The 11,005-nt window shown below is 57.9% G+C and overlaps 1 protein-coding gene across 1 annotated transcript in view; it reads left to right on the top strand.

Annotated features, from left to right (window-relative positions):
- The window catches only part of CHD6 (chromodomain helicase DNA binding protein 6), a gene marked incomplete at its 5' end in the record, with an annotated part of 38,088 nt that overhangs the window by 9,813 nt on the left and 17,270 nt on the right, over positions 1 to 11,005 (top strand). The window contains 7 exons of the mRNA XM_009582049.1: positions 1 to 168; positions 1,424 to 1,534; positions 4,945 to 5,147; positions 5,535 to 5,734; positions 9,079 to 9,238; positions 9,671 to 9,760; positions 10,755 to 10,858. The exon at positions 1 to 168 is cut by the window's left edge and continues 1 nt beyond it. Coding sequence (XP_009580344.1) covers positions 1 to 168; positions 1,424 to 1,534; positions 4,945 to 5,147; positions 5,535 to 5,734; positions 9,079 to 9,238; positions 9,671 to 9,760; positions 10,755 to 10,858 — 1,036 coding nt within the window. The remainder of the gene's footprint in view (positions 169 to 1,423; positions 1,535 to 4,944; positions 5,148 to 5,534; positions 5,735 to 9,078; positions 9,239 to 9,670; positions 9,761 to 10,754; positions 10,859 to 11,005) is intronic.

The following is an 11,005-nucleotide window of genomic DNA, read 5'->3' as shown; positions in this document are numbered from 1 at the left end:
TCAAAGATGGAGGTGGAAGACCTGCTGCGGAAGGGTGCCTACGGCGCTCTCATGGACGAGGAGGATGAAGGATCGAAGTTCTGCGAGGAAGACATTGATCAGATCCTCCAGCGCAGGACACAGACCATCACGATCCAGTCTGAGGGGAAGGGTTCCACCTTTGCCAAGGTGTGCTATGCTCCATCGGGAGGGAAGGGGGACTCCCCCTGGGGTGGTGGAGGACACGCTGGGAGCGCTCAGGGCAGTAGTGGTGGGCTGACCTCTTACCTGTGTGTTGAGACATGTCCGCATGGAGGCCAAGCTCTCTTGCCTGTCCCGCTGCGCCCAGGAGTGAGACCTTGCTGGGGCATGGCAGCAGGGTGGTCTCCTGTCTCACTGGTGGTCAGCCGAGCATTGAGGAGGGGGCCACCAGCCTGGGTGGGTGATGTGAGGCTGCCCAGGAAGGTTCAGCTTGCCAGCTTCCACTTTCCCTTTGAAGCCAGCTCAGGCTGGTGAGAAGGCAGAGCAGGGGCTGTCCTCCAGGTGCCGGGCAGTGCCAGGGTGTGCTCTGTCACCGGGCCGGTGGTGTGGATGGATGCAGAGCTGCTCTTGTGTCCCGGTCAGGGCACTGCAAGTTGGAGCGCATGCTCTTCTGATGGCTGAGGACTCCTTGCCGTGGCAGCAGGCCATGCCCAGAGCTAGACCCTCTGCCCAGGGCTGTTGTGGGCTGGGTCAGGCCTCTCCTTGGGGAGGATGGTTGAGTTCAAAGCCTGGGTGAGATCCAGTCCTGAGCTGGGCTGATCTTCTACTCATGGGCTGAGTTTATTTGATCCGGTGGACACCAGTGCTGCCTTTCTGTGGTGCTTTGCTGAGCAGAAATGCAGGTGGAGACCTGGGCTGTCGGTGGTGCGGGAAGGAGTTGTGGTACCTTCAGCACAGCCCTCCCACAGCACAGCCCATCTATGTCTCCAGCCTCACTCTTCTGCTTCCGTGGGACCTGACTCTGCAGGGAGACCCCCAGGGTGATGGTGGGAACCGGCTGCTGGCCTGCATGATGCCCAAAGCTGGGTGCTGCTGTGCCATGGGAAGCTGTGCACCGTGGGGCCCTGACATCCCCACAGGAGAGGGCCTGAGGAGCCAGCTCTGTACCACGCTCGTGGCTGGTGTTTGCTGGGGGCACCAAGGGCCATCCGTCCCTCCTCTTCCCGTCCCTCCTGGCACAGCCCAGGCTCCGTTTCCCACAGGTCAGGCAGGACTGCAGAAGAGAGGGGTTCAGCTCCCTTAAGCAAAAAAAGAGCCCTCTGTCATATGTCAACATGGGATGTAACACCCCATGGTAGCGAGACTGTGCACTGCAGACAGATGTGTTGGGGATCTCTATATGCTGGACTGCACGTCTGGATGGTGGGTTGCATCCTGTTCACTCCTCTTCTTTCACTCTCAGGCCAGCTTCGTAGCATCAGGAAACAGAACTGACATTTCCTTAGATGACCCCAACTTCTGGCAAAAGTGGGCCAAGATAGCAGAGCTCGATACAGACGCCAAGAATGAAAAGGTAGGATCCGGCTCGTGGCCCGTGTGCCCCACAACTGATCTGGCACCCCGTGGTGTGGTCTCCAGGCAGGAGCTGTGTGCTTCCGCTGGGCTTGTGAAGGGATATGTGTTAGGCATCAGGAATTACTGCAAGGGAAGACTGGCCCATGAGTGCTGGGTAAAGCCCCAGTTACTTTAGCCACATGTCGGGCTGTGTCTACCTGGTATTTCAGGGCGCTCAGTCTGTGCTCCCAGCTACTCCCAAGCCTGGTTAAGGGGCGACAGTTGGGGCTGGCAGTGTGTGAGGGGAGAAGAGGATGAAACAGCCAGCGCGATGACATGCCTGTGAACCCAGCAGACTGGTGTGACTGCCTGTGCGTGAGCTGGAGCTGTGCCAGGGTTCCCCACAGCACAGGCAGGCATTAGTGCCTCCCACTGCCAGCCAGGTTGGGTGCTGGCAGCCGGGGCAATGCGGGCTGGGGCTCTGGCGTGGAGCAGTACCAGGATGGTCCCATGCTGCCCTCCAGGTGCCAGCTCTGATCTCCTGGCTCACTGGTCCACAGACCTTTGTTAGCTCGAGGCACACCAGGACCAAGCTGCCATGTGTCCTGGCAGGGCACAAAGGGGCCCAAGTGCCAGCTCTTGCTGTGGGCTGGAGATTGGTGGGGTGAGCAAGGCTCTTAACCTGCGTAACCATTCCCCAGCCCAAACCCAAGTCCACGTGAGCTCTGGCACCCTGGGCAGAGGGGAGCATTTGGCCTGGTAGCTCTGGAGGAGGCCTGGCAAGCTGACATGAGTTTGTATACTCCAACCCGTCAAGTCCTGGAGCTCGCAGTGCTGGGCACATTCGTTTCACCACAGCCCCCCAGCTCCCACCAGCCCAGGTCTCAATGGCTAAGGGGGTGGTGTTTGTCATGGTGAAGCTTGGCAGGGAGCCCCAGCTCTCCCGGCAGCGGGCAGAGAGGAAGCCATGCTGCGTGCGACTACGCCCACTGGCCTGGGCTCCCTCTCCTCTTCCCAGGTGGCCCTCCAGGCCCTTTGCAGGGCCGCAGCACCCATGGACCTGTTCAGGGAGCCTTCAATCCAGCAGCAAGTCCAGCCATTTGGTGACCTAGAAAAAAAGTGGACTTGCAATTAGTTGAAGCTGGTGGAGGGCAGGTAATATCGGAGCGGGCAGGTAACATCAGACCAGGCAGGTCCCTGGAATCGGTCGTGCGTCACATGGTGCTGTTTAATGCCAAGGTAATAACAGTAATAACCTTAATAACCACGCTTCTCTGTTGTGATTTATTCATAACGTTTAATGTGTGGGTTCCAGCAGCAGCACGGGAGGATTTTGAGGAGCTGTAGTGGCATGACAGTGCTGAGACACTGCTGGTCAAGAGGTTTGTGTCAGGCACACTGGCACCCTCAGGTCACAGCCTTTCACTGGCTTCGTGGATATGAGGGCACCCCTGGAACTGGGCGCCCTTGCCGAGGAAGCACTGGGCTGTGGTGCTGTAGTGGGAGCAGTGTACTGGCTGGGCTGGAGCAGGCGGTGGGTGCGGGCTGGAAGGCAGCACCTCTTTGCAGAAGAAATGTCTCTTTCTGGTGAACACGCCAATACTGTGAGAGCTGTGAGGTGCCATGCTGCTTCCCCACCTCGTTTGCGGTCACAAACGAAGGCAGGTTGCAGGGAAGTTGAATATCGTGGCTGTGGCACTGGGTTTGTCAGAGCATCGCTGTGTGGATGCTTGGTCTGGTTTGGGTCTCAGACCTCTGTCCTAGGTTAGAGCAGGCTGGGGAAGGGGCTGCAAGGTCTCAGTGCCTCAGGGGATGGACAGAGCCCTGCATGGTGTCTGCAAATGCTCCCTCTTGCTCAACTCCTCATCTTCTCTGAGCAGAAGGGTGCAAGCGAGGCCATCTGGGCCGGCTGGGTTTGGCCCTGAGAGTGCAAGGGGTGTTGCGAGAGGAGCTCCGGCTTGGGCAACTCCTCCGCTACTTCCCCCTGCTCTTACAGAGTCAAATATTCCCTCGTGCTGCCTGTTGGATATTTTCTATATCCAACTGAATACTAGCCACGTTCATCCGAGCCTGGGAGCTTGTTTGAAGACGGTATGGATCAGGCTCCATATCCAGGCGTTGCTTTAGAAACAAATCTCTCTAAAAGCTGAATGTGAAGAGGGATGAAGGGAGCTGTCCAGGGCTTATGGAGCCTTATGGAGCAAGTGGGGACAGGTTTGGATTGTGACACTCCTTCCTCCGTCAGCATTTGCAGCCCTGGTGTCCTGCCTTCAGGGATGGGAACAAGAAGTAAAGCCAAGTGGATCTGGCAGGCCCATCACCATGTCCGGGTGAGGGGGTTGCGGACTGTAAATGGATGCTCCCGGAGTCTTGCCTCTTACCCTCACTGGCAAATTGCCTCCTTCCCAGCAGTGGTCGTGGGCAAACACAGCAGCTGGAGCTCCAGCGAGCTGGTGCTTGGCTTCTCCTGGCCTGGTAGCAGAGCTGCCAGACATTCCCCACGCGCCTCTGGGGAGCATCTCCCGGGGGCAGCATCCTTGTTCTCGGCCCCTGCCTGCTCTGCCCATGAAAGAAACTCTGGGTGAGCACTGAGATGGAGCTGGGAGGGTTGGTGACTCTGCCTGTTGGGAGGCAGGAGTGGACAGATGGGGTCCCATCTCTCTGCTGGCCCTGCTGAGCTCGTGGGCTCAGCTGCAACCCGGGGCTCTCCTCTTGGCTCCTCCATCGAGCGCAGGGCGCTGCAGCCGGCTTCAGTGCGGCCCTGGGGCCTGCCAAAATTCCAGCTAAGGCAGCAGCGCTGTAGAGGTGGTGTCAGACAGCAGCAAGAGGGAGGCCCCACAGCTCTGCAGAGCTCACTGCTCTAGCAGGGAGAATGGGAGAGGGAGCGTGTGTGTGTCCCATGTGCTTGAAATCCAGGCAGATTTAGATGACATGGATTCGTTCGCCAGGCTAGGGATAAGGAGAGGAGGCAGTTACATGCTATTTAATTTCATGTTGCTCCCTCCTGCACCTTCTTGGAGGCTGCCTTTCCTCTTCCAGCCCACCTATCCCCCCGACACAGAAATTACACCACCTCCAGCACAGCACGCGGCGCAGGCAGTGCTGGGAGGGCTAGGAGTATGATTCAGAGCTGAATCAGCTGCTGGTTGTCAGCAGTTTGAACCCAGAGGGCCTGATTTTCAGCCTGCCATCGTTCAGGCTGAATTTTGTGCTGGCCAGCAATAGTCTCGTGTGTGCGGGCAGAGCTGCACACAGGTAATTTGGAGCAGGTATCCCAGTGGGAAGGTGATGGCTAGCCACGGGGCTGGCGAGCCAGGAACCAGAGGCGTGGGCAGAGCAGGGTGGCAGATGGAGAAGAGGACGTGCTATGCCCTGATGGAAGGCAGGTGTTTCTGCCCATGAGCGCGATCTCCTCTCTGTCCCTTGTAGGAGAGCCTGGTCATCGACAGGCCCCGGGTGCGGAAGCAAACCAAACACTACAACTCCTTCGAAGAGGATGAGCTGATGGAGTTCTCCGAGCTGGATAGTGACTCGGATGAGCGACCCACACGCTCGCGGCGCTTCAACGAGAAGACACGGCGGTACCTGCGGGCTGAGTGCTTCCGCGTGGAGAAGAACCTGCTCATATTCGGGTGAGTCTTGCCCCCTCCCAGAGAGCACAGCCACAGCCTCCAGCTGCCCCAGTGCACACATGGGCCACTGGTTGCCCCAGCCACTTTCTGTCCATCCTGCTTGCAGTGCCCCTCCTTCCAGCAGTGACCTCCCTAGTGGGACCTGGGCTCTAAGTGAACATTTGGGATGGAAGGAGAGTTAGCGGGACAAAGCACGAGCTGGCAGTCGGTGCTTCCAGAGTCTGCTCCTGCCTCTGCCCTGTTCAGTCCCGGGCAAACCTCTCCCTGTCTCTGCTTCCGTAATGTGGGGGCAGAACAGCCCTATCCAGGCCATGCCCTTGAGCGAGCTCCTGGAGAGAGGTGCATCACACAGGAGTGTTTACTCTGTCTGTGTTCCTGCTGTTCCAGCTGGGGACGCTGGAAAGATATCCTGACCCACGGGCGGTTCAAGTGGCACCTGAATGAGAAGGACATGGAGATGATTTGTCGGGCCTTGCTGGTCTATTGCGTCAAACACTACAAGGGGGATGAGAAGATTAAGAGTTTTATCTGGGATCTCATCACGCCAACAAAGGACGGCCAGAACCAGGCTCTGCAGAATCACTCAGGTATTGCGTGTTCTCTCTGCCATTGCACCTGTACCCGTCGCTGCTGTGCCAGCCTACGGGACCGAGGCTGCAGAAGTCAAAGCAGAGCTGATTGAAACAGCCAGCAAGCAGTTGCGCTTGAGCACCCCGACTCTCTCTGCACAGCGAAAGTAGCTGCCATGGGACTGACCTCCACACTGATCCTCAGAGCCAGCGGCAGAGGCTGGCTGGGTCGGGGAGGCTGTTTCCTGGCTCCCAGTGCCATGGCTGGTGCAGAGAGAGCCTTGGGGGGGGGAGCAGAGATGCCATCCTACTTTCAAGTGGGTGCTGCTGAGTTTTCTCTGGCCTGTGAATACTGTCAGGGTTCCCCTGCACAAGGAGACACGGGGCAGTGAGCTTGTGGGGCACTGGTGACCATATGAACACATTGGGTGTGGTAGGTGTGAGGGTGCTTATTCCACTCAGAGTGTAGACGTGCCTGGCTGTTCCTCAGGGCATCGCAGGATGCGGCGTGGATCGTTGTGCAGGGACCCGACCTGTGCCTGTTGGCAGCCCCGTCCCTAACGCCAACAGCTGAGACCACCAGGCGCGGCACTCACGATGGCGCTGGGGAAGCTGGTCTGCAGTCTGTGCAGCCATCTCACCCCAGGTCGCCAGCTCTGTCTCCTCTCATCATGGTTCTTGTCCCAGACATACTGGACTGCAGTGCCTGCCCTGATGGGTGAAGGTGCAGCATTGGTTTGTCCCGAGACCTTTGCAATGCAGAATCCTACCCAGGTCATGCTGTCTTCTCTCACTCCATATAGCAGGACTCTTTATCTCAGGTTTGGCTGTGCCCTCCCTGTTCAGAGGACTCGTACGCTTATTTTCCAGTGTGTGTGAGGTCCACATATCACACCGCATGTCCAATTTGTAATTGTATCTGCATTCTGTTGGGTGGGGGTTTCCAGTGTATCCTCAACTTCAGACAGGGGCCACCCAGAGCCTTCCCCAGCCCTGCTCTCCTGCTGTCTCTGACTCTGCCTGGGCAGTGGGGCACTGCAGGTTCACCCCCCTCCCTGCAGTGCAGCGTCTGCTCTCTGTAGGCGTCCCTTGGGTCTGGAGCAGCACAGCAAATAGAGCCCACCATGCAAACAGCATCGTGCAGCCACAGTGGCTTCTGTTTTTGATGATATGAAGACAGAGCTGGTGCTGGCTCCTTGGATCAGCTGGAGGGTTGTGGCCTGGGACACGCGGTCACTGCCTGTTCTGTGTCAGAGGACTCTGCGCTGACCTAGCAGCACAGTGCCTGCGTCCTGCGGCTTTCAGCACAGGTGAGTTGGGCTGGGAGGACTGAGGGAGACCATGGTGCTCCCTCGGGTTGGTCAGAGCCCCACGGCTGTGTGCTGCGTGTTGTGCACTTGTGATCTGTGGCGCAAGGTGAGTAGCGAGGAGGCTGGGACTCTCCAGCCTGCTTTTGGCATCAGGGAGCCAGGCTAAAACCTGGGGCTCCTGTTTCGAGGTGGTGGAGCACGGGGAAGGCTGTTCTGGAGTGGTGCTGTTGCTGAGCCCCGAGAGCGTGCTGCGTGTTACTTGGTGCTTAAAACCCGACATCACCGTTTCCTTCTGTCTGGAAATGTCCGACTGGCTTTACAGTGTGAGATCCGAGCACATGGCCTTCAGTGGCTTCCTTAAGTTACTCCAATCACCTCCTACAATGTGAGCCACTCTGGAAGTGCTGCCTTCTGCCCTTGCCACACAGCCCTGCCCAGAGTGGCGCTGGGACTGGACTCGAGGGCCCTGTGGGGAGCAAAGCAAGAGTAAGAAACAAATTGGCTGATATGAATGGGCTTGATTTAGTTAATGCCAAGTAACGAACAAGCCACAGTTTCAGTGCAGGGTCAGGAATGCTTTAGTGCCAGAGCAGCACTAAAATGGGATATTTAGCAGAGGAAAGCAACCAGGAGCTTCTCCATCAGCTCTTCAGAATGGCTTTTCCCTCCTGTGAAACCTCCATGTGGTCTCAGCCAGCGGAACAATGAAACCATCTAGCCTAACCTCAGGAGCTGGAGGAGAGCAGAACCCCCTCCAGTGCAGAGCAGACACGTGGCGGGCGCTGCTGTGGCTTGCCAAGGAGCCTGAAGTACCACTAATGTTTGCAGAGAGCTGACCAGGCAAGACATGCTCTGGGCCTCCCCGATGTGCAGAAAGCAACAGCAGTCTCCAGCCCTTGCTGGTGCATCCTGGGGCTGTTTCTTCTCAATCCCGTATCCGTGTGACTACGAGGGGCGAGCACAGCACGTGGGCAGCCCAGCTCAGAGCTCTGCTCTTATCCAGCCCTGTCCTGCCTTCCATCCTGGAAGAGGCCAAGCTGCTGAGGAAGCAGCGTTTGCCCAGAGTTCGTCAGGCCAATTCGGTGGTGGGGACAGGAGCTCTGGTACCCACTGCAGGCCTCCAGCAGCCACCTGGGCTGGAGCCCTTGTCCTGTCGTGGAGCTGCAAACTTTATGCAAGTGTTGAGGACACGGCGACGCTCTCTCTTCTTCCCTGGTGTCACAAGACCAGATGGATGGGACAGGACTGCTGAGGCACTTCTTTCCCCTTCGCACACATAGGCAGGAGAGGACATCTGCAGGATCCTGCCTCGGAAGTGGCTGCGCAGGGAGGCAGCTCATCCCTCTTGGAAGACTCCAAACAATAGTGACCCCACCAGGAGTTGTTTCCACGTTCTGCTGTGAACTCGCATCTTATTTCAAGGTTGGAAATGTGTTTCAGCTCCAGCCACTGGATCTCATTTTATCTTTGTCAGCCAGATGGGACTGCGTTCCTTTTCCCTTCGTTATCTTTGCCAAGTGTAAATGCCCCCTGCAGTGATCTGGTTCCCATGCAACCCTCCTCCTGATGCACTGAATAGGAAACGACCCTTACAGATCAGATCATCAGCATTGTCTCCTAGTCTTTGATCATTTGGGAGCCTCTTGTTTGAACTCTTGTCCCAAATCCCTGTGTTCTTCCTGCTGGCTATAGTGTGCAAGTAAGGCTCTAAGAGCCATGCCCAGGACCAAGGTCCCTTCCGTGCTTCTATGTGATATTTTTATACATCAAGGGGCCATGTTATTCTTTGGGCTCAGCATTGCACTGAGAACTCACAGCAATTCAGTTTCTGTGGTGATTCCCAAGTTTTTATTAGAAACTTTTCTCCCATGCTCTGCATTTACCCCGTGCAGTCCCCCATCCTGGCTCGCCAACCTGCAGCCGGGAGCTTTGCACGGCCTCCTCCAGCTCCCCGGCTCTGCTGCCCTGCCTGGGCACTGCAGCGCCAGAGATGCCTCATGGTGGTGCCTGGCCTGGCCCACGGTGCTCACTGGCTGCCACTTGCTGTTACAGGCTTGTCAGCACCAGTGCCCAGAGGCAGGAAGGGGAAGAAGACGAAGAACCAGATGCTGCTTCCCGAGATAAAGAACGCGGACTGGCTCGCCACCTGCAACCCTGAGGTCGTCCTGCACGACGACAGCTACAAGAAGCACCTCAAACAACACTGCAACAAGTGAGTGCGGGAGCCCATGGTGGCTCTTGGAGACCATGGGCTGAGGGCCTTTAGCATGGGGAGGGTGGGAGGGAGCTGCAAAGGGCTCACAGCCCATGCAGGATCACCATGCTCTGGCTGCTGGACTGCTCTCGGATGCTCCTCCAGCTAACGGGAGCCGTGTCCTGAGCAGCAAACCTCCAGCCGCAGGGCCCCAGGAGATCGCAGGGCTGGGCACTGTGGCGTGACACCACGTGGCTGGTGCCCATCCTGCTTTGAGAAAGTGGGTCCTGCCACGTAGGAAAACATGGTGTTGAGCAGGTTTCCCTGGCCTTGCCGACCCTCGGAGTGTCTCCCTGCAAATGCTCTGGCGAGGACTGTTGGGCCAGGCCCTAGGCTGGCATCTGAGCACCTGTGTGCTAGTGTGCGTTCCTCTCTGCTGCCCCGGGACAGGGTTCTGCTGCGGGTGCGAATGCTCTACTACCTGAAGGCTGAAGTGCTGGGGGAGGCTGCGGACAAAGCTTTCGAGGGGACCCCCGCCAGGTAGGGACCATACGGTGAACCCCTGTGATGCTTCTCGGGGGGGTGGTGGCGGCGCTCGAGCACTGCCACAGACATCCAGCCCAGCCGCGTCTGGGCTCACCGCGGCTCCGTGCGAATCAGACCCTGTGGTCAAATTCCCAGCTCTTGCTTAGGCAAAACTGCTTCCTTAGTCAGCAGCTCTGCCTGAGGAGGGACCGTGGCTGGGGCAGGGCCTGTTTTTTCTCTGAGGCTGCAGCGCCAGCCCTGGGGGTGGTGAGGACAGTCAGAGACACCCTGCAGCCTGCAGGAAAATGTGCTGCCTGACAAATTGGCCTTTAATCCAAAGTGGGAGCCCACAGAGAATGTGCCTGGTTCCCAGGGCCAGGCCTCGGGACAGAACGTGCCCCATCGCTGCAGTCCCTTCCCAGCACTGAGGACAAGAGGGCTGACAGGCTCTGTTAATGCCACTGAGCCTGCAGCCTGCCAGCTCCTGACCTTCCTGCAAAGACTCAGCTCTTGGTGCTTCAGAGAGAAGTGTGATATGCTGAGCTTAATTTCCTAGAGCAGGGGTTGCTGCCTTCCCCAGCACAGCTCCATCAGCACAAGTCTGTATGGAGGGGACATTGCAGCCCACCTCACCAGATGTGCTGTTCTTTTGAGGCTGGTAGGTTTGAAGTGGTTTCCCCCAAGAGATGCTGTTCAGATCAGATAGGATCTCCAGTCCTCTGGTGTGGCTTGCTTGGGAGGGGAGAGGGCTGTGCAGCCTCCCCATCTCTGGAGAAAGAGGACAGGGAAGGCAGTGAGTTGCGGTGGAGCCAAGGCTCCAGCTCCCTGACCCCAGGGAGATGTGCATGCCAGGTCATGGCGGGGCTCCAGGCCAGCCTTGCATTCATTAGCTATCCCCAAGCTAGCGCGTGATGGCTCCTGTCTCCCCCTGCCCCTGCCCAGCAGTGCCCAGTGCACTCCAGTGTCTGGTGAGACTGGGAGAGGGGCATTCATACCTTGTCTGCTACAGGGAGCTGGACGTGCTGCTGCCGGACATTGACTACGTGGAGATCCCAGTGGACTGGTGGAACGCCGAAGCCGATAAATCCCTGCTCATTGGTGTCTTCAAGCACGGTGTGTACCCAGCTTGTCTGGTGGGTGCCGGTGTGTGAGAGGGACCCAAGTAGAACACGTAGCCAGAGCTCCAGTACCTGGAGGAGATGTCACATCAGTGCGAGGGGGCAGAGCCGCGGCCACGCACCGTAGCCACACAGGGCCAAG

The sequence above is a fragment of the Fulmarus glacialis genome, unplaced genomic scaffold (genome assembly GCF_000690835.1).
Source record: "Fulmarus glacialis isolate BGI_N327 unplaced genomic scaffold, ASM69083v1 scaffold4940, whole genome shotgun sequence".
Taxonomy (NCBI): domain Eukaryota; kingdom Metazoa; phylum Chordata; class Aves; order Procellariiformes; family Procellariidae; genus Fulmarus; species Fulmarus glacialis.
The sequence above is the reverse complement of the archived record's forward strand: the minus strand, read 5'-3'. Positions and strand labels throughout refer to the sequence as shown.